The sequence below is a fragment of the Amphiura filiformis genome, chromosome 10 (assembly GCF_039555335.1).
Source record: "Amphiura filiformis chromosome 10, Afil_fr2py, whole genome shotgun sequence".
In the NCBI taxonomy this organism is placed as follows: Eukaryota; Metazoa; Echinodermata; class Ophiuroidea; order Amphilepidida; family Amphiuridae; genus Amphiura; species Amphiura filiformis.
This window is the reverse complement of record NC_092637.1, coordinates 13,407,244-13,428,374: the sequence shown is the minus strand read 5'-3', so window position 1 is coordinate 13,428,374 and position 21,131 is coordinate 13,407,244. Positions and strand designations below refer to the sequence as shown.

The 21,131-nt window shown below is 36.3% G+C and overlaps 3 protein-coding genes across 3 annotated transcripts; all 3 read right to left on the bottom strand.

The window, feature by feature from the left end:
• Positions 1-2,467: 2,467 nt before the first annotated feature.
• LOC140161682 (carbohydrate sulfotransferase 14-like) lies at positions 2,468-3,486 on the bottom strand. The gene has a single exon (XM_072184983.1). It carries the CDS (start codon positions 3,484-3,486, stop codon positions 2,494-2,496), a length of 993 nt encoding a protein of 330 aa, XP_072041084.1. The 3' UTR covers positions 2,468-2,493.
• A 992-nt stretch (positions 3,487-4,478) lies between these two features.
• On the bottom strand, positions 4,479-5,471 carry LOC140161681 (carbohydrate sulfotransferase 8-like). The gene has a single exon (XM_072184982.1). The coding sequence runs from the start codon at positions 5,469-5,471 to the stop codon at positions 4,479-4,481; it is 993 nt and encodes a 330-aa protein (XP_072041083.1).
• A 6,429-nt stretch (positions 5,472-11,900) lies between these two features.
• On the bottom strand, positions 11,901-18,085 carry LOC140162521 (uncharacterized). Its single transcript, XM_072185768.1, has 2 exons — positions 17,902-18,085; positions 11,901-14,270 (listed from the first exon to the last, which is right to left on the bottom strand). The coding sequence occupies exons 1-2, from the start codon at positions 17,927-17,929 to the stop codon at positions 12,964-12,966; spliced, it is 1,335 nt and encodes a 444-aa protein (XP_072041869.1). The 5' UTR covers positions 17,930-18,085; the 3' UTR covers positions 11,901-12,963.
• Positions 18,086-21,131: the final 3,046 nt, after the last annotated feature.

The window sequence follows — 21,131 nt, the reverse complement described above, 5'->3', positions numbered from 1 at the left end:
ACTATGTGTATCAATGATTTGCTCAAAACCCTTTACACTTTTGTGGAATGGGGGCATTTCATGTTTGCATGTTTTAAAAGCGCTTGATCGTCAGCACATATGCTAACTATCGAGTTTTTGCGGTATTTCAGTAGAAGTATAATATAATAGTAAATGCTTTGTGGACAAGATGCCGGACAAGATGCAATTTTTTGGAAAAGCCCAATCCCAGCAAACACAAAACATTTTCGACATTGTTCGCAAATGGTTAGAAAAGGTTGCTAGAAAACGTTTAAATGTCGGGTTATATAAAAGGGTATAAAACGTTTTCATAACATTCCAACATATTTTTGATAATTCACTGCAAATATCCTAACATAAGTGTTGACAAAATATTTGCCAAAAATGTTAACAAAAATATTTTACAAAAACATTTTGACAACATTTTAAAAATGTTGTTTTTGTGTGTTTTCATACAGAACGTGTTAATACATTTTCATGGCCTTTATATAACCCGACATTTAATGTTATTAAAACGTTTTTATCAACACCAAAAGTTCCCATATAACCTGTTTAAAACGTTTTTAAAACACTGTGTGTTCGCTGGGATGCTATAGCAACCGAGTGCGATTGGTGGGCTCCGTTTGCTCTTTGCAGTGAAACAAAGTTGAACTTGAATTTTCACATCTTGAATAATCTTATAATTATTTGTGGACAGCAGTGTTATTATAAGTTCTTAAATCAAGTTCTTGATAATTAATTTCTCTGTTCTGAAATAAAATATGCATGTTATCAATCAAATTCTCTACGGTTTATGTACCGTTACGTGTCATATCTATGCTTTTTTGTCTGAAATTTCGGCAAAACCACCTTAGTGTCTCGGTGTAAAATACCTGCGCGAAATTGCGGTTTTGGTGAATTATTTCAGAAAAACTATATTTCACTGAGGGGTTGGGGTCAGAGGGGCTTTTATGTAGGGACATATAAACGGCCCTGTAATTTATGAGGACTTTCTTAAATATTTATAGGCCTAGGCCCCTATGTAGTTTAACACATAAAATTGTCTTTATTGCTACTGGCTATTACATTCTATCTGTTATATCAAAAATGACATGGGTAGCAAACATGGGTAGCATTTTTGGCCTTTTGGTACATCAATTTTTCCCCGAAAATACCCAAATTTGGCATCAATCCAGCCAAAATATTTGAAATTTCGCCAAAAACAGCAGAGCAACACTTAATAAACACTTCATAAACACTTGTTTGTATACTGAAGGTATAATAAGGGTGTTAATTTATAAACACTAAAATAACACTAAAACACGTAAAAATATGAAGATGTTTATGTTTTTTTTAAAACACAAGATAGTGTTAAAAAGCACACTTTTAACACTGACGCGATTTCTTGTCGACGGCAATCATTATTGCCCGCGATAGTGACATTTCCCCCCGGGACATCTCCATTTTGTCACATAAAAATTGGTCAAAGCTTAATGTGTCATCAAAATGGGCACCGGAATGCAATTTACATTTTCATTCTCTCTGTATCATCATGCTTAGAACGCAGGATATTTTGCGAAAAATAGATCAAAAACACCCGTTTTCCCGATATCAGATCATAGGCCTACATCATCTGGAATTATTGGGGGGGGCTTAGCCCCACATCAAAATTATTGAGGGGACTGAGCCCCGCAAGCCCCCGGTTCCTAAGCCAATGCATATACTTGCACAAAAGCACAATCCACTTCAGGCTGGGGGGCCGGCCAAGATTGGCTGAATTTTGACGTTGTCATTGGTTTTACACGTAAACACAAAAATGTCTCAAATTATTCCAAAAATGTACGTATGTTATTAAGCACTATTTTATCAGTCTAAATCCGTTGAGGTTCGCCAGTGAACCTCATTGTAAGTACTGTTTTTTGAATGTTTTGTATGAATAACGCACGGTATGTTTATGATATATACCTAAAATTTCCCCCAATTTGTATCACGGTTCGCTTGGTCTAATGGTAACGGGTCTCGCCTGCGGTGCATAGGGTCCCGAGATCGAGTCCCGCTCACTCCCGGCTATGATTTTTTTTTTCTTCACATTTATTTTGAATCCAAAAATATTTATTTTTATGTGAAAATTTATACATTCACTGAGAAATATATTTTGTGCATTTTTTTTCTGTAACGGGGCCAATAGAGCTAAAAACACAACTCAGCACGGGGCGTCCAATGTCCAGGCAGTGTTGCCGTCATATTGTCTGTTTTGTTTACGATATTGGCTGTTGCCACAGTGAATAATGTAGTCCACCATCGTCTGATCCACTTCTTAAGGGGAGACGTATACCGCCCCCATCATCTGAGATTGCGGCCTTGATAAATTGTGCAGTAGGTGGCGCTATACCATTTTGAATTAATTATGCTTCGTTCACGGAGGAGGTCCAGAGTAAGGAAAACTTACATTAGGATCGGTACGTGAATGAAAAAAAAAGTTCCCTTTCTTCACTGTATGAAAGGTGTACAACATCATCTTTGAAAGAGGCCTCTCATAAGAGTACCTAAAGTGTCATTTATGGAATATCCAAACATTTCATAATCCACTTGGTAAAATTTCCATAAACGTTGAAGCAGTTCCAACGGTATTTTACGATACTCATTCAAAAGTGATTGGTGCGCACGAGAAACGTGTACATCCGGGAACTGTACCAAATGATCCACACCGAGCCAGCGTAATACATACGGGCCTTCTATCGCGAGATTTTCATAATAACCAATAAAATCGTATTTCATCACGCATGCGTTGGATATTCGATTCATCTGCAACCAATGATCGTTTGTTAGATTTATAGGGGTCTCGCCGCCATTTTGCTCATCTATATCCGTAAGGTATTGAAGGAATTCACTAAATTTGATATCTAAGAAGTTATACACGGTGCCGTTTTCTGGATCTGAAGGATCAACTTCGGGAATCATTCTTGGTTTGTGTCCAGGTCGGTACATTGAAGCTATCTGATTACCATAAGCTGTCTCCCATAATCCCTGAACATGTGAACTATTTAGCGGATGAAACTTGCTCAAAAATGCGGATAACGCTCTGTGAAACGGTTCTCTCACAAATAACACTTTCTTGTACGTTTTCAGTTTGCGAATTTTTTCTTTGCCTGAAATCGGAGTAAATCTCAACGCCACACGAATCCCACCGTGAAACAGCTTTTCAGTCTCATTGTCACGCGTCTTTATAAAAAGATCTTTGAAAATATCTTTCCAAGTACTGCAAGATACTTTGGGGATGTAATGCAGTAAAATTTTATACTTGTCGTTTACAAGAGCACGTTGTGAGTAATCATTTATTTTCTCTGGTACCCAGTCGCTGCTGATGTTATATTTATTACAAGCAGCCGTTATCCGCTGTCGTCGCCTTTGTTGCTCCTCAGCCATGTGGACGTCAAGAGATTGAGGTGACTGGAAGAACAATGAAACAACATGGAAACCATCAACGGCACTCATTGAAATAGACATTGTGAAGGCAAGAATATCATGCAATAGCCTGCGTGCCAAAGACAAGAGACGCCCAAGTTCTATGAAAGCAGACAATGGAACCAAAGAATATCATGCAGCAGTCACCTGCCAAAAAACAACGGGACACCAAACTGCTCTTTTGTCTGTTTAAAATCAGACCGTACAATGGAGGCCGAGAAATTGCAGCAGTCACGTGTCAAAGACAATTAGGGACAACAAACTGCTATTAAAGCAAATATCATGCAACAGTCACGTGTCAAAAGACAAGGGACACACAACTTCTAGGAAAACAGGTAATGGAAGTCAAGAATATCATGCAATAGTCACGTGCCAAAAGACAAGGGACACACAACTTCTATTAAAGCAGACAATAGAAGTCAAGAATATCATGCAACAGTCACGTGCCAAAAGACAAGGGACACACAACTTCTATGAAAACAGACAATGGAAGTCACGAATATCATGCAACAGTCACGCGCCAAAAGAGAAGGGACACACAACTTCTATGAAAACAGGCATTGGAAGTCACGAATATCATGCAACAGTCATGTGCCCAAAGACAAGGGACGCACAACTTCTATCAAAGCAGACAATGGAAGTCAAGAATATCACGCAACAGTCACGTGCCAAAAGACAAGGGACACACAACTTCTATTAAAGCAGACAATAGAAGTCAAGAATATCATGCAACAGTCACGTGTCAAAAGACAAGGGACACACAACTTCTATTAAAGCAGACATTGGAAGTCAAGAATATCATGCAAGAGTCACGTGCCAAAAGACAAGGGACACACGACTTCTATTAAAGCAGACAATGGAAGTCACGAATATCATGCAACAGTCACGTGTCAAAAGACAAGGGACACACAACTTCTATTAAAGCAGACAATAGAAGTCAAGAATATCATGCAACAGTCACGTGCCAAAAGACAAGGGACACACAATTTCTATTAAAGCAGACAATGAAAAATGTACAACATCCCCGGAAAACATCACCTTTCAAAGAGGCCTCTCATAAGAGTACCTAAAGTGTCATTTATGGAATATCCAAACATTTCATAATCCACTTGGTAAAATTTCCATATACGTTGAAGCAGTTCTAGCGGTATTTTACGATACTCATTCAAAAGTGATTGGTGCGCACGAGAAACGTGTACATCCGGGAACTGTACCAAATGATCCACTCCGAGCCAGCGTAATACATACGGGCCTTCTATCGCGAGATTTTCATAATAACCAATAAAATCGTATTTCATCACGCATGCGTTGGAGATTCGATTTATCTGCAACCAATGATCGTTTGATAAATTTATAGGGGTATTTCCGCCATTTTGTTCATCTATATCCGTAAGGTATTGAAGAAATTCACTAAATTTGATATCTAAGAAGTTATACACGGTGCCGTTTTCTGGATCTGAAGGATCAATTTCGGGAATCATTCTTGGTTTGTGTCCAGGTCGGTACATTGAAGCTATCTGATTACCAAAAACTGCCTCCCACAATCCCTGAACATGTGGGTTATCCGGCGGATGAAACTTGCTCAAAAATGCTGATAACGCTCTGTTAAACGGTTCTCTCACAAATAATACTTTCTTGTACGATTTCATTTTATGAATTTTGTCTTTGCCGGAAATCGGAGTTAATCTCAACGCCACATTAACTCCACCATTAAAAATCTTTTCAGTCTCACGGTCATGCGTCTTTGTCCATAGTTTTATGAAAATATCTTTCCAAGTACTACAAGATACTTTGGGGATGTAATGCAATAATATTTTATACTTGTCGTTTACAAGAACACGTTGTGTGTAATCATTTATTTTCTCTGGTACCCAGTCGCTGCTGATGTTATATTTATTACAAGCAACCGTTATCCGTTGTCGTCGCCTTTGTTGCTCCTTAGCCATGTGGACGTCAAGAGATTGCAGTGACTGGAAGAACAATGAAACAACAGGGAAACTATCAGCGGCACTCATTGAAATAGACATTGCAAGGCAAGAATATCATGCAATAGCATGCGTGCCAAAGACAAGAGACACCAAAGTTCTATGAAAGCAGACAATGGAACCAAAGAATATCATGCAGCAGTCACCTGCCAAAAAACAAGGGACACCAAACTGCTCTTTTGTATGCTTAAAATTAGACAAGGGAAGCCGAGAAATTGCAGCAGTCACGTGCCAAAGACAATTAGGGATACCAAACTGCTATTAAAGCAGATATAATGCAACAGTCACGTGTCAAAGACAAGGGACACACAACTTCTATTAAAGCAGACAATAGAAGTCAAGAATATCATGCAACTGTCACGTGCCAAAAACAAGGGATACAACTTTTATGAAAACAGGCAATGGAAGTCAAGAATATCATGCAACAGTCACGTGCCAAAAGACAAGGGACACACAACTGCTATGAAAACAGGCAATGGAAGTCAAGAATATCACGCAACGGTCACGTGCCAAAAGACAAGGGACACATAACTTCTATTAAAGAAGACAATTGAAGTCAAGTATCATGCAACAGTCACGTGCCGAAAGACAAGGGATACACAACTTATATCAAAGCAGGCAATAGAAGTCAATAATATCATGCAACAGTCACGTGCCAAAAGACAAGGGACACACAACTTCTATTAAAGCAGACAATGTAAGTCAATAATATCATGCAACAGTCACACACCAAAAGACAAGGGACACACAACTTCTATGAAAACAGGCAATGGAAGTCAAGAATATCATGCAACGGTCACGTACCAAAAGACAAGGGACGCATAACTTCTATTAAAGCAGACAAAAAAAGTCAAGAATATCATGCAACAGTCACGTGCCAAAAGACAAGGGACACACAACGATTAAAGCAGACAATGGAAGTCAAGAATATCATGCAACAGTCACATGCCAAAAGACAATGGACACACAACTTCTATTAAAGCAGACAATAGAAGTCAAGAATATCATGCAACAGTCACGTGCCAAAAGACAAGGGACACACAACTTCTATTAAAGCAGACAATAGAAGTAAAGAATATCATGCAACAGTCACGTGCCAAAAGACAAGGGACGCACAACTTCTATTAAAGCAGACAATAGAAGTCAAGAATATCATGCAACAGTCACGTGCCAAAAGACAAGGGACACGCAACTTCTATTAAAGCAGACAACGGAAATTAAGCCGCCGAAAGTGGTTGCAGAACTGAAAGCCATCGAAAGTGGTTGCAGAACTGAAAACGCAACGCCCACGACTTTTGTCGCAATGGAAAAACGCCCACAAAATGTCAAAGTATATAGGCATGGCCAACGATATATGCGCGCGAGTACGTTGCCGGTGGCATGCATTAAAAAATTGTGTAAATTTGTTCTTCTTGACATTTTGTCGCAACGGCACATAATTTGCTTCAGCGAAAAATGCTATGGCAAAATTGATGCTGTGAGCATGTCACCACGCTGAACACTCGAGCGCTGCTATAGTAAAGTCGGAACTGGTACCTTCCGTTTTTACGCGCTACAGACCAATCACGAGCCGTGGGGAGTTTGATTGACAAGATTCTCAGACGCAAGCTAGTTTATTTATCTCTGAAGCTGATATATACATCACTGAGCGATAGCGATTGGGTTGTAGCCAATGAGGTAGAGTGCTGTTTGTTGTGTTGGGAATAGCGCGCTTCCTTATTAGTTAAATGCTAATCGCTCGTCGCTTAGCGATGGAGTATAAATTCAGCTTAACTTTTATAGACTGACCGTCACTGTGGTTCTATGTGAAGCCCTGGTAGACGTAGAGGGTTGTGTCAAATCACCTTGCTCAGATTGTGACGCAAAGATTCTCCTCACTGGTAATTCTTGAAATATTAATAATAATGATAACCATGATAACGATTAACATAATATCGACCTTGACCATATACGAGAAGAGAGATTTGCATGCATATAAAAATTTCCCGCATTTTTTTAAAAAGAAAAGCGCAGCGATTTATAGTGCGCTACACACATTTATTATCGCATGTATCGGTAATAGATTTGCTTAAAGAGGAAGCCACACCAGCGCAGTTCTTCTGGGGCGAACCAAACCTGCCTGGTTATCAAATTAATCACTGACAAGCTTATCTGTGAATTTGACAGGTGCTGATTGACGTTTTAATGTTATTGTATCAATTAGGACCTGTCGAATTCAGAGATAACCTTGTCACTGATTAATTTGATAACCAGGCAGGTTTGGTTATAGAAGAACTGGTCTGGCGAGGCTTCCTCTTTAAAGTCCAAATAATTTTATAATTATGAGGGTGCCTGCATTAATTTACCTGTTGTTTCTTTACTCATATTCACTCATCAAGCATTGTCATGAGGCATGTGCGACACGATCTCGTCTATGAAGGCCGAAGGAGACATTTTTGAAAATTGAGTTACTATATATAATTATTAGGCAATACCTTATACAAATATTAGGCTATCATACACTGAAAACACCATGCATGTATGTATTTATTGTTTTTACTACATATCTTTGCCTTTATCTCAATTTCAAATTTGCCGCCTTTTGGCACCCATGGACCAGTTCATGTCACATATCAAGTTGTAATGGTTATTGATACCCCATTTGTATTTCAAGAATTTTCTAATGATTATATTATATACACTTTAAAAAATATTTTACTCAACACTGAGTAAAAAGGTCACAGCTCAACAGTTGAGTAAAAAATTACTCAACATTGAGTACTTTTACTCTACAGTTGAGTTGTGACCTATAATGAGCTCAATGTTGAGTAATGTTTTACTCAACTGTTGAGATGTGAAATTTTTACTCAGTGTGAAGTAAAATATTTTTTACAGTGTAGACTTACCTCGGCCTCCAATCCATGGTTCGTTATTTTGACTCAAATAAATGACTAGTATGCTGCATCCTAGCAAGACCATGAAAACTACCACCAGCGGACGAAATGACATTCCCTTAAAAACAAAACAATTTAATGAACTGGTATCACGTTGGGCTATCGTCACCATTAACCACATTGTCAAAGTCATTTTTGAGGTTTTTTTTGTTTAACACAATCATAACAATTGTCACCTTGTAGCTAAATTTCTACACCACCAACACAACACCACACGTCACCCTCATAACCAAATTGCCTATAATCAGTTTTCAGTATTCTGCCTTTTTCTCAAAACTGCAAAACATTAGGATATGAGGCTGACGCTATGAGCCAATTAAAAGACGTGCTAAAATTGTTTGCCCTCTCCTCCCACCAAAAATTCGTTTTAAATTACTTATATGTGACTGGACACTACGAATGAGCCGTAAAGTCGGCAAATTGTATTCTGAGTTACAGTGTAAAATGTGCGTGAAGGTCGTATTCATTGGTACATCAATTGGGTGCGACAATTATCTCATCAAACACTGTTTAAACCAATTAATAATCTTATTGCTGAAGAGGATAATAAGCTTTTACCTATTTCTATAGAATCCTTAAATTGTTCTTGTCTTTGTTTGCTTTGGCTAAATCCTGTTCAAGTGGTGGATAACAAAGCATTGTATTTTGTCTAGGTATGTATAACCAACAATTAACAATGAGAGGACATTCCTGAACCTCGTTTACTTGGTGATGATTTGACATGACCGCCAATTATGACTGTTTGATATTTATTACCAGAAATGTGTAAAAAGAGACACATGTAGAACCAAAAAAAGGTACAATTTTGTTGAAGGAACAGAGTTCAACAAACCATAACCCCGCTTCTGGATATCGTTTGAAGTCAAATGATATTCCATTTTAAAGCTTATGATATATATTTTCTAAACACGAAATAAAACAAAATTGACCGGGTCGACTTTACGGCTGATTCGTGGTGTCCAGTCACATACTAGTATTCAGAATCACATTGTAATGAACATGGTGCGCCTTATTCGTTGAGAACACGTCGTTTGACGTAATTTTAACATAAAACTCACCTTTTTCGAAATCATATTTCCAAATATTTCTCCCTATTTTGAATCTTGTTACAAAATACAGTATGGTACCATTCATGTCCGAAGAATCAGGATTCAAACAATTATGCTTATATTATAGTCCAGTGCAGGTTGTTAATCATTATTATGTGGCGTTTCGAGGCGATATGCAATCCTAGACAATCGAAAAATCTTGAAATCTGCTTGTGAAAATGCTCAATAACTAAATACACTTCAAACTATATGTAGCAAGTCATGTTCATATTTGAAGAAAAACGAAATATTTCATCACTATTGTCATGTTTATTCTATAGGCCTACATTGTAAATCTACTAACAAAAACAGTTAACATCTATTGTCGTTGTGTGCATAAAGTCAATTATTCTCCTTGACTTTAGTTTTTGATGACTAAAATAACGAGACAACAGCCCAGGGACAACAGCTTGTCCCTGTTCAAATCACAAGGCTTCACAAAAGGCACAGTTGGTACGTTAAGGGGTACTACACCCCTCGATAAATTTGTGTCTATTTTGCATTTTTCTCAAAACTAATAACACACTGGTAACAAAAGTTATGTATATTATAGGGCAAGGAATCCAGTTACTACATTGGAATTTCAGTGACCCAAGACAAGCGGTTCGTTATTTATGATAAGAAATAAGGTACCGCTAGGATGTACCTCATTTCCTATCATATTTACTGAACCGCTTGTCTTGAGTCACTGAAATTTCAGTGTAGTAATTGCATTCCTTGCCCCAATAATATACATAACTTTTGTTACCAGTGTGTTATTATTTTTTTAGAAAAATGCAAAAATTTACCACAGGGGTGTAGTACCCCCTTAAAAAAATTCTGCCATAATATCGGCGATTCGCTAAATCAGAAAACCTAAACAAATCACAAACCAGCAAGTCGTATTTTTTGCATTTGTATAATAATAATTCATTTATACATACTAGAGACCGAAGTAACATAATTATATCTCACAAATTTGAATTTTTTAGTTATAATATTGGAAATGCATTTCTGTTGGACACTACTTAAAACAAACACACAATTGAACCCCCAAATAATGTATAGAATTCGCCGTCGAAGTGATGTAATAAACGGATTAACTGCCATAGCAATAGGGTAAAGGGTAAAACAATTTTTGAATATATCGCACTTCACTAGTACGTTCACACGGTACCTATGCATTGAACCATATCAAGCTGATCACTCGCACCTGTAAGATTCACTCTGTAAGATTAGTATATTTGAAAGGAGCGGTATTGTATTCAATCTATGATTGCAGACATACACAGGTGATGAGTACAACCTGCTTGTAGTGCAGCGCGATACATTCAAAAATTGTTTTACCCTATTGCTATGGTAGTTAATCCGATTATTACGTCACTTAGACAGCGAATAGAAATTCCCTTTTCAACCAATATTAAAGCCTTATTCGTCAAAATTTAATTTGGCTATTCCAGGGAAGTGCCACTATAGAAGCCAATCTATTGAAGCTTATTGAGTTACAATGAAAGAAAACTCACTTTAAATGTCAGTCCTATATCTTAGCCGCCTATAACTGTGGTGTTCTATGCAGGATTTAAAGTCATTATATATATGACTTTAATTCAAACTTGCCCTGTTGTTATGAAAATTAAAATACAATGAATTTGGCTGAATCCAATTAGGTGTGAGTTGGTGTAAACATTACAAATGCCATAAAATCAAGTTTGAAGGAAAAAAAAAGATCAAACTCAGTTTAAAAGATCGTACATTAATATGTGCTTTTAAAAACAGAACCCGAATACCGACCAATACCGTATGTGAGAAGCAGTGGCGTAGATTTATTTTTGACATTGGGGGGGGGGGGTTGGAAAAAATTTCTTGAAAGATAGTGAACCCGCCACCTTTTGGCAACAGTAAGTTTATGGTACAAATGCGCAAAAATTGGGTTTGGGGGCTAAAATGGCCAAATATGAAGTTAATTTGGTCAGAAAGCCACATACATGCGTCAACATGGGGGTGGGGGGGTGATTGTATGGTCCACCCCTGGCAAAATATAGATTTACCCCCCATAATCCCCAGGATCTACGCCTATGGTGACAAGAAAAAAGACCAAAGAAAACTCGATATACATTTATTTAAAGTGCGTAATGTGGTTTAATAAAATAACACTATATTATATTGGTCCATTAGGGAGCGATCGTTATTTATGGCAGGGGGGGAATGGGTAAATTTAGGGGGAACACGAAATTTTTTGTGGTCTTGAGGGGGGAACCTGAAATTTTAGTTGAACCAGGAGGGGGATTGTTAAATTTTAAATGGAGAAAATTGGGAAAACAAGGGGAACGCGAAAATTTTGAGCGGACACGAGGGGGGGAACACGAAATTTGTTGTCGATATTTTTGCCAAAACACCCATTCCCCCCCCCCCCCCTGCCGTAAATAACGATCGGTCCCTTACCCAGCAAACACAAAACATTTTACAGAAAACGTTTAAATACATTATTGTCGGGTTATATAAAGGTATAAAAACGTTTTAATAACATTCAAAAAAACATTTTCGAAAAATTGATGCAAAACATTCTAAACTGATTGTCATTTAAGTGTTGATAAAATATATTGCAAAAATGTTTACCCAAAATATTTTACAATAACGTTTTAAAAACATTTTCATGACCTTTATATATATAACCCGACATTGAAATGCTACATGCTATTAAAACGTTTTGAATAAACACTTTTTGAAAGAACATTATTGTGTTTGCTGGGAATTTCCATGACCATTGACCACCAGGGCCTGTATTTACAAACACAAAAATATACATAAGTACAAAAATAGTCAAGCTTATAAACAATACATTAAGGACGCCCTCTGTTGTTTCACACATGGCAAAATAATGCAGCAGTTACATTTTTTTGTATGGCAGACCGCATCAATCTATTCAAAATCCGTGCTTGCAAAACCTTCTTTTAACAGGAATAATACTATTCACTCGAGCTCTCATATACATGTACATCCAGTAGCTATTCCAGTTCAAATTCATACTCCCCTATGGAAGACATGACCTTAATTTTACACACAGGGAGTGTGAATTTCAAATGGGTTTACCTGAATGGGTGAATCCATTTGAAAGTCACACTCTCTGTATGGGAGATTATGGTCATGTCTTCCATAGGGTGTACGGATTTCAACTGCAATAGCCTAATGGAATACGATGAAAAGAGCTGCAGCCAATACCAATGTTTTGATAACAAACAATTCATCCAAACATCTGCGACAACAGCGAATATATCATGAAAAGAGCAATATGGGTATGCACTAAATGATGTTAACGTTTCCTTTCTGAAAAAAAGTTACTAATCCCTTAATTTTGGTACAACAGCACACAACATTATCATCAGTCTTTATCATGATAGATCGCTTCATATTACAAAAATACATCTAGCGGCATGTATCGCGAGTCAAAATACCGTAATTTCGGTCCTATTTGCCGCGGCTAACAAATGTATCTGTCTTTCCTAACATAAAACGCGTGACACAGGTATTCCTGTGTCACGATACACCACTGGTATTAGGTACGCTAAGAACAATCTTCCTTTTGCCGTCAACTTTGTCACTGATTCCTCCCGATGTTGCCGAATTATCTCCCAACCAGTCGTTCACCATTGTATTTTTGACTACTTCTTCTTTAGGTACACCGGCTGACGTCGTAACTGGGCGTGTTTGCGATGTTGCTGGAGCACATCCGGGATCTTTGCTTTCTAAACTGCGAACACTCTTAGCGGCGTGCTTCCTAGATAGCGAATTAAGCTCCAAAATCATGCTTCTTTCTCTTTGGGTGCCATGATTGCTATTGCCCGAAGCCATGTCATTTGGGTGTTTATTGTTTGGGTTTTGTTCAGGTGAATCTCCGGATCTTGGGGACTGACGTTGATGACCTTGTCGCTCCACAGCGGGCCTCGGGATTTGACGCATGATTAAAAGTTTGTCAAATCCGTTTTTCGACCTTGATTGTTGCTGGCTTGGCTGAAGTTCGGTCGGTGAATATCTTATCGGTCCGTCATATTCTGGTGATTTGTCTAAAATATTGCGTATTCTGGCAAGTTTTCCTTCAAAACTACTCACTAAATGGGTGTTAGATTTGTTTAATTTCTGTCCCGATTTGTTTCTGGGTGTTTGTGGTAGTTTATCGGCATCAGGATGCATGTCCACGTGTGGGTTAGTCTCGTCTTTACAGTCATCAAACATTTGCGATGGTGAAGGTAGTGTGTAGCGTTGTGTGTTTTGCTGGTCATAAGTACAAGCGTTAATACTTCGCGTAGTGAGACTAAATGTAGTTATACTGAGATCATTTATTTCATTCATATTCGGTGCTGACTTTGCTCTAGGTGATACATTCAGGTACGATTGTCCATTCAAGTTCTGATTACTGCGAAGTTGTTGTGGAAGAAAGTTTGCGTCTTGTTTTACGCCTTCACTTCCGCCTTTGCGTCTTGAGGGCGCTGGTGGAGCAGAAAGAGGTAAATTGTTGTATGGCCCAGCAGACGAAATTTCGGCGCCATCTTTATTATTGCAATGAAGCGCTTTTGGTACGCCTTTCACAGAAAACGCCCATGAGTTATTTCCAATTGGTGGCTCGCCAATATCAGGTAGCAACGACACAGGGATCGAAGAAGATGGGATGGAGCTTGCTGATTGTTTTCCAGAAAGGGTGGTTGTTAGTCCGATACGAGGTCGGCCATTTTTGTAAGTACACGTATGGGGTACGCTATAGGCAGTCTGGCTACGGGAAGCTTTACTTCGGCGCTCAGGGCTTCGACGGCGTCTGTTGACGACCCCTCCACCGACAACGTACAACCCTGGAAAATAAGAATAACAAGAACAAAAAATAAGCATTTCACTTTATTTTCTCCCTTTTCTTTTGTATACTTCCATTTGATAAATTTGAAGGTGTTAGCCAGCCATACGTCTACCCGTCTTTAAGACGGGCTAATCTAATTTTAGACGGGTAGATTTATTGGATTTTACAGATGTGGTAGTTCTAAAACAGATGATTTTTATTTAGGGTATATGAACTTGGGACTAATTCAAAGTGACATTTGAACCCAGTGACCCTTCCATGGGTATAGACAAGTTGTTTTATATTTGAGGGTCAAATTTTGGTATAGATTGGACGGGTGGTTTCTGATTTCTGGCTAAGACTCTTACGGCTTGTATATTGTGTGAAATCACAAGGTAACCCGTAATAACCATAATGCTCTGGCATCCCTGGGGCTGGCATTTGACTAATATTCAGTATTGAAAGGTTTTTTTGTCAGTGTTTGGAAAGCGCAAAATATAGCATAATTATAAACAATGCTGAAATAGTGTTACTACATGTAATAATGTGGCTTTGTCCTGTACCTAAAACCTGGACCTGTCCTAAAATATCGATTGACAACCTGTACTATACTAAAACATCGAATGACAATAAATAGGGAAATTGACCTTCATTACTCAATTTATGTCTGTACTTTTTCCTCAATAATGCATTCGATGAAATCGACCATGATTTTGCCTTTACCAACATAAACATTAGCGTGTCTCCATCTATAGTGTATATAGTGGCATATTTTGATTGGTTAACAATTGTTAGGTGGGGTACCACAAGGTACAATCCTTGTCCCTATGATATTTCTCTATTTGTTTTTGACAGTTTTGTCAAAGGTATGTTTTGTGCTAACTGTTGTGAAACTTTTACATGTATATAAATATAATGTATTTTTTATATTGTACAAATTTGTGCAATTGTTGGAGGTTTGAAAAACACATCGGAAATAGGCATAGCACTGGAATTAGTGAAATTGAAGAGTTCTTCGATAAAAAACACATAAAAAGTGTTGATGACTTAAGAAGAAAATAATGCACACCTTATATTTTTTATTCGTTGACATTTTCATCCTCTAGTTGAGAAGATTTTTTATATGGTAGAGCGACGGGTCTCATTGAACACGACACACGCTTAGTCGTCGACCCTCAACACTGCGCCCGATTGTTGAGGTCTGAACTAATTGTTTGAAGCTAATTGATCGTCTGCACACTTCAACCAAGTAATTCAAATAATTTTATAGATATTAGGTCAGATCTCAACAATCGAGCGCAGCCGCTCTACCATTAACAACAGTTTTATAAGACTTTAACCATGCATGATGTAGAGTAGTACTCATGTTCAATTTTAGACACAAAATGCCACGATTCACTGTGTCGATGCCTTTTGCAGGCATGATTGAAGTTTTAACCTTAATTTGGATTAGTCTTGGATTAGTCAGTGTCTATTTTATTCCAAAATTTAAACAATTTAAAAAGTCAAGCTTGTGGATTTGAATTTCAATTTTAAAAACATCGTATTCTAATTCAGATTAGTATTGTATTAGATTAAAAACAATAATCTAAGCCTTGATTGGTCGGTCTGTCCCTAATCGCAATCTAAAAGATTAACTTTTTAATCTTAGGAATTTAGAGAGCATACACATGTAGGCGTAATAGCTACAATAAAAGAAAATGAAAACTTCTAATCGGTTACATGTGCTGCGCCATGACGTTTTGTTGTTATCATTTTAAGCTATTTGTTGCTTTGATAAATTGATAAAATATCACGCCTCTGTTTAATTGAATTGTGATAAAGATGATGATTTAGTGCTATCGTTTGTTATCGCATTGTTATGGAAACACACAGGATATAAGAAGATAGCATAATTATGACGGACGTAGGACGGATATTGGATCAGACTCGTAATGTCACATTTTGTTTTGAATTTTAAATCAAAATTCATCTGTTACCGTATGACAAAAATTAATAAATGAATAAAATGATATCATCTTATGTTAGGTCTTTCTCATCTTCTCTGGTCTGGTCAACATATTTTGCTTGTTCATGGTGAAAGAGGCCCCAAATTTACCTCATCATAAATATAAATTCCGAATTGGTGTATTAAATATTACATGTATTATGTTAAAGCCATAATGTGTGATTTGCTCCACAGCGACGCCCTCAAATTTGGTTGAATTTCTACTTTTTGCATGATTGTAATGCCCAATGGTGTACTAAAATACCATGTGAAAGTGCTTACGACAGTAAAATTTAAGTTTTTAGGTATATTAAAAACCGGAGATCAGAGTTCGCCGATCGAGTGGTGGCAAAACACATCGCGTGCGTGGCTTTTAAGTATAATGCAATACCCAGAAACAGAACTCATGTTGTTAAAAATATTCAATTATTCAGAACCAAAACATGCAAAATAAAAACTCCCTACAATGTACTGCTGGAATCGTTCAACGTATCATGGATGAACTTACAATGCTTGTTCCTTGTACACTGTACAGGTATATATTCTTTCTTAGACATTTACAATACAATAATTTTAGAGGCATATTGCTTTCATATATTGAGCTTATTGGAGTAGTTTTCACAAATGTGCACGTAATAACTAAGACATTCCAAAGGTGTAATTAAAAATGGTAAAAATTACTAAATGTTGAATAAAAAGGGAGCAGACAACAAAATTAGTCAAATGGAACTCAATGATTTTTCTCAATAATGAGTAGGCCTATACAATCAACATTGAGTTCAATTCACTCGTTTTGTTTCTCTGCTCCCTTGTTACTCAACAGTTGAGTAATTTGCATTAACAATTCCACCAGACCAGTAGACAATATTTATTTTTGCATGTTTTTTTTTTGGTTCCAAATAACCAAGTAATTTTATTCCATGTTTACACTCCTGAAAACGCAAAAATTTGAAAAAATGTACTGAGGTATAAATCAAAACGTTAAGGGGGTACTACACCCCTCAATAAATTTGTGTCTATTTTTGCATTTTTCAAAAACTAATAACACAGTGGTAACAAAAGTTATGTATATTATAGGGGCAAGGAATCAATTACTACACTGGAATTTCAGTGACCCAAGACAAGCGGTTCGTTATTTATGATAAGAAAAGAGGTACCGCTAGAATGTACCTCATTTTCTATCATATATACTGAACCGCTTGTCTTAAGTCACTGGCATTTCAGTGTAGTAATTGGATTCCTTGCCCCAATAATATACATAACTTTTGTTTAATACCAGTGTGTTATTATATTTTGAGAAAAATGCAAAAATAGTCACAAATTTACCACAGGGGTGTAGTACCCCCTTAAAACGACAACAGTTTAAACATGCTGTCAAAATATTATTGTGTTATACAAATATGTTGTCAACACTTTTAGTAGAATATTTTGCAGCAAGTGTTTAAAATGTTTTTGAATGCTATTAAAACGTTTTATACCCTTTTATTTAAACGTTTTCTATGATAGGTTTTGTGTTTGCTGGGATGATTATACAACTTTTTACATGACAACTTCGACAAGGTTGATCAAACATTGATCAATACACAAAAGACAACTATTGATACCATAAGAACAAGAAACCATAACATAATAAATGGTAACAAAATAGTAAAAACCAACTTACCGTCCAACATCCGTTCCTTAAAATGCATCCCTATCAAAGAGAAAATATATCACCATATTTCCGTAGTGTTTTCTCAAAATGTTGGTAAATCGATTGTACTTAATTTCAAAATAAGGAATGGCAGACTTATTCTCCGGCCATTTTAGCCTAAAACGGTGTAGCGGTTCACCCCAGTAGAGCACTTTTGGGAATGGGGTGTTGCCCAAACTAGAAGCCTATGATGTGCGGCAAACCAGTTTACACTAGACGCGCGGCAAATCAGTTCAATAGGGTGATATCATGTTATGATGTTTTATCTACTTTTTCTACTGAAGGAAATTAACAAATTAATAAATGTACAGTTTAGATAGATAAGACATTATCAAGCTAGAATTAATTTGGTAATGTATCTATTTATTTATTTATTTATTTATTTATTTATTTATTTATTCCCTCTATTTATTTTATATCTAATTATTTTATTTATTTATTTATTTATTTATTTATTTATTTATTTGTTTATGTATTTATTTATTTATTTATTTATTTATCTATTTATTTACTTCCTCTATTTATTTTATATCTAATTATTTCTATTTATTTATTTATTTATCTATTTATTTATTTCCTCTATTTATTTTATATCTAATTATTTCTATTTATTTATTTATCTATTTATTTATTCCCTCTATTTATTTTATATCTAATTATTTTTATTTATTTATTTATTTATTTATTTATTTATTTATTTATTTATTTATTTATTTATTTATTTATTTATTTATTTATTTATTTATTTATTTATTTATTTATTTATTTTTAAATTAAATTACTCATCCGCTTATTTAATTCAAGTTTCTTTTTAATTTATTTCATTTGATTTTGAGTGTAAATGTATATCTGCGTTGTTAATATAAATTTCTCTAGTTTGTAAATAGCCTAGCCCAATTATGCCCAAATTCTAAACGTTGGCAACTCTTAATAACATCATTAAACATCCGGGATGTTTCATCGGCAAAACTTTGTCACTTAAAATTTTCCAATAGTCCGTACTCAATAGTGCTTGGATACGGACCTATAAACCGAGGGCAAATTATTCACGGGGGACTTTTATGGATAAAACCAGTTATTGTCTGATATCGATTATAAAGCTATCAATTGATTATCAAAAACTTCAATTTGAATAAATTATCGACGAATTTGATAAAACTCAAAGCAATGTTGTTGTTCATCTCGTGACATATCGGATTTCTCATATTTTATTTTATGGACATGGCACGCATAGTTTACTTAAAAGAATTTTGGTGTCAATATTGGTCAGCCTGGTATATTTAAATTATGGTGAAAATTTTGAATAAAAAATTGATTTGTGTATGACATTATTGAAAGGGTAGACAAAACTAGACATACCAATAGCAATAACGGGAACGATTATTTTGTTCACGTGAATGGCAAATGATAGACGAGTCGATTTACGTTTGAGCAGAGAAAAATGGAAAACCAATGTTTTTGTTTACTAGTGACTCTAAACCCCCGAGTAGTGGGGTAGTCATGTTTGGTTTTGGTAGGTTGTGCTGCTGAGAATTTGAAAGTGGACCCATCAATATACCAGTTTTTCAACAAATTTGGACCCATTGATATACCAAAAGTCTTAGTTTTTTATAAAGTTTCCCACAAATTTTCGCTAGATTGAGGCAAAATTGGGCCTTTTTCCGAAAAAAAAAAAAGGAAAATTTTGAAAAAGGACCCATCAATAGGCCTATACCCCGGGCTCTAAACCATACTCCTGAACAACATATCCAAAAAGGAGAAAAAATGGAAAAAATGGTAATTTGCTTATATCCAAAATGGCCGCTAGTGCAGGGCTAAGCGTCTAATTGTATTCCTTTCCTTATTAGGATTCATAAAAAAAGTTTGGCCTATCTCTGATATACAGTTCGTGAGATACAGGCAAATGTCAAAATGTTAAGTTTTGGTCTCCACCATTGTCCACAGGAGTTAAAAAATGTTCCGATTGTGATTAAAGTGGTCTTAAATTGTTCCGCTTGGAACAACAGAAAAGAATAGTTTATTATATCTCAGGTGATTTGTTACCTGTGCATCGTTAAATATGACTCGGCGTTGACTCATGGGCTGCCCTACCCTACCCGCCAGCTACCACATCCCGACTTTTTGAGCTTGTTTGACTTGGTACAGCAACGGCAACGATATATGGGCACTTTAGTTGGATGTGCTTATTTCAATTTAAGTTGTGCTATTATGATTATATAAGCCAAGTTTATTTAAATATCTAATGAGTATACAGGGTGTATCAAAATGATTAGTAGGCCTACCCATCGATATCCAGTGAACATGACCAAGATCGCACATCAAAATGTATCATAACAACCACATTTTTTGTAGATATATGTCATAAAAAGCCATTAAAAATAAACTGGTCATATCAACAGGATCCAATATTGAACGTGGAAGACGCAGGTGTTTCATAAGACAACAACAATGATGATGGGTACCAATCATATTGATACAGCCTGTATGATATCGAACGAGGGCTCACTAACACAAACAAGCAAACAGGGAACAGGCGGTATAGGACACACGACACTTGACGTTCGAGGCTGACATCCCGTTACAAATTAAAAAGCAACATACTTACAGTAAAGAGGATTTTTTTTCGAAATGGACCATGAAAAGTCCATATTGTTTAATAAAAAAAAAAAAAAAAAAAAAAAAATCTAGAAATTTGCAATTTATTTTGATGCTTTAACTGAATGAGAAATTGTTGTTTAAAAAGGACAGACTTGTAATCAGGCTAAAAAGTTAGCCCATTGAGAAATGCATACTTGTTGTGAGTATGTGGTGAGTAGACTTGAACAAATCTTGATTTTACACACCACCAAATCGGGTTTGAATCAAACTCCGAACTCAGTGTTTTATTCTGAGAACCACACCAGGTTGATTTAATGGAAAAAAAAAATGGGGGTGGGGTGGGGAGGGGGTTGTAAGGTTGATGGTTAAAAGAAGTTGATGATTAGCATGGTATACAGATAATATAATAACATTATCACTTATGAATAGCTTTATTTTGATACCAAATTTCATTTGTAGTTCCTATCAGCATTGACAAAATCATCAATATGAACATGTCGTTCAATGAGGATTTTTGCATGTATAGTGGTGTGCAACAAGAAAAACAAATCAAATAAGAATGGCGACATCCTATCTATTGCGAAGTGGCGGTTTTATGAAAT

Coding starts and splice junctions, on each gene's coding strand:
- LOC140161682 (XM_072184983.1), bottom strand. CDS start 3,486: ATGTCTATTTCAATGAGTGCCGTTGATGGTTTCCATGTTGTTTCATTG.
- LOC140161681 (XM_072184982.1), bottom strand. CDS start 5,471: ATGTCTATTTCAATGAGTGCCGCTGATAGTTTCCCTGTTGTTTCATTG.
- LOC140162521 (XM_072185768.1), bottom strand. CDS start 17,929: ATGCATTTTAAGGAACGGATGTTGGACG. Junction 14,271..17,901: donor TAAGGAACGGATGTTGGACG/GTAAGTTGGTTT, acceptor CTTATTTTCCAG/GGTTGTACGTTGTCGGTGGA.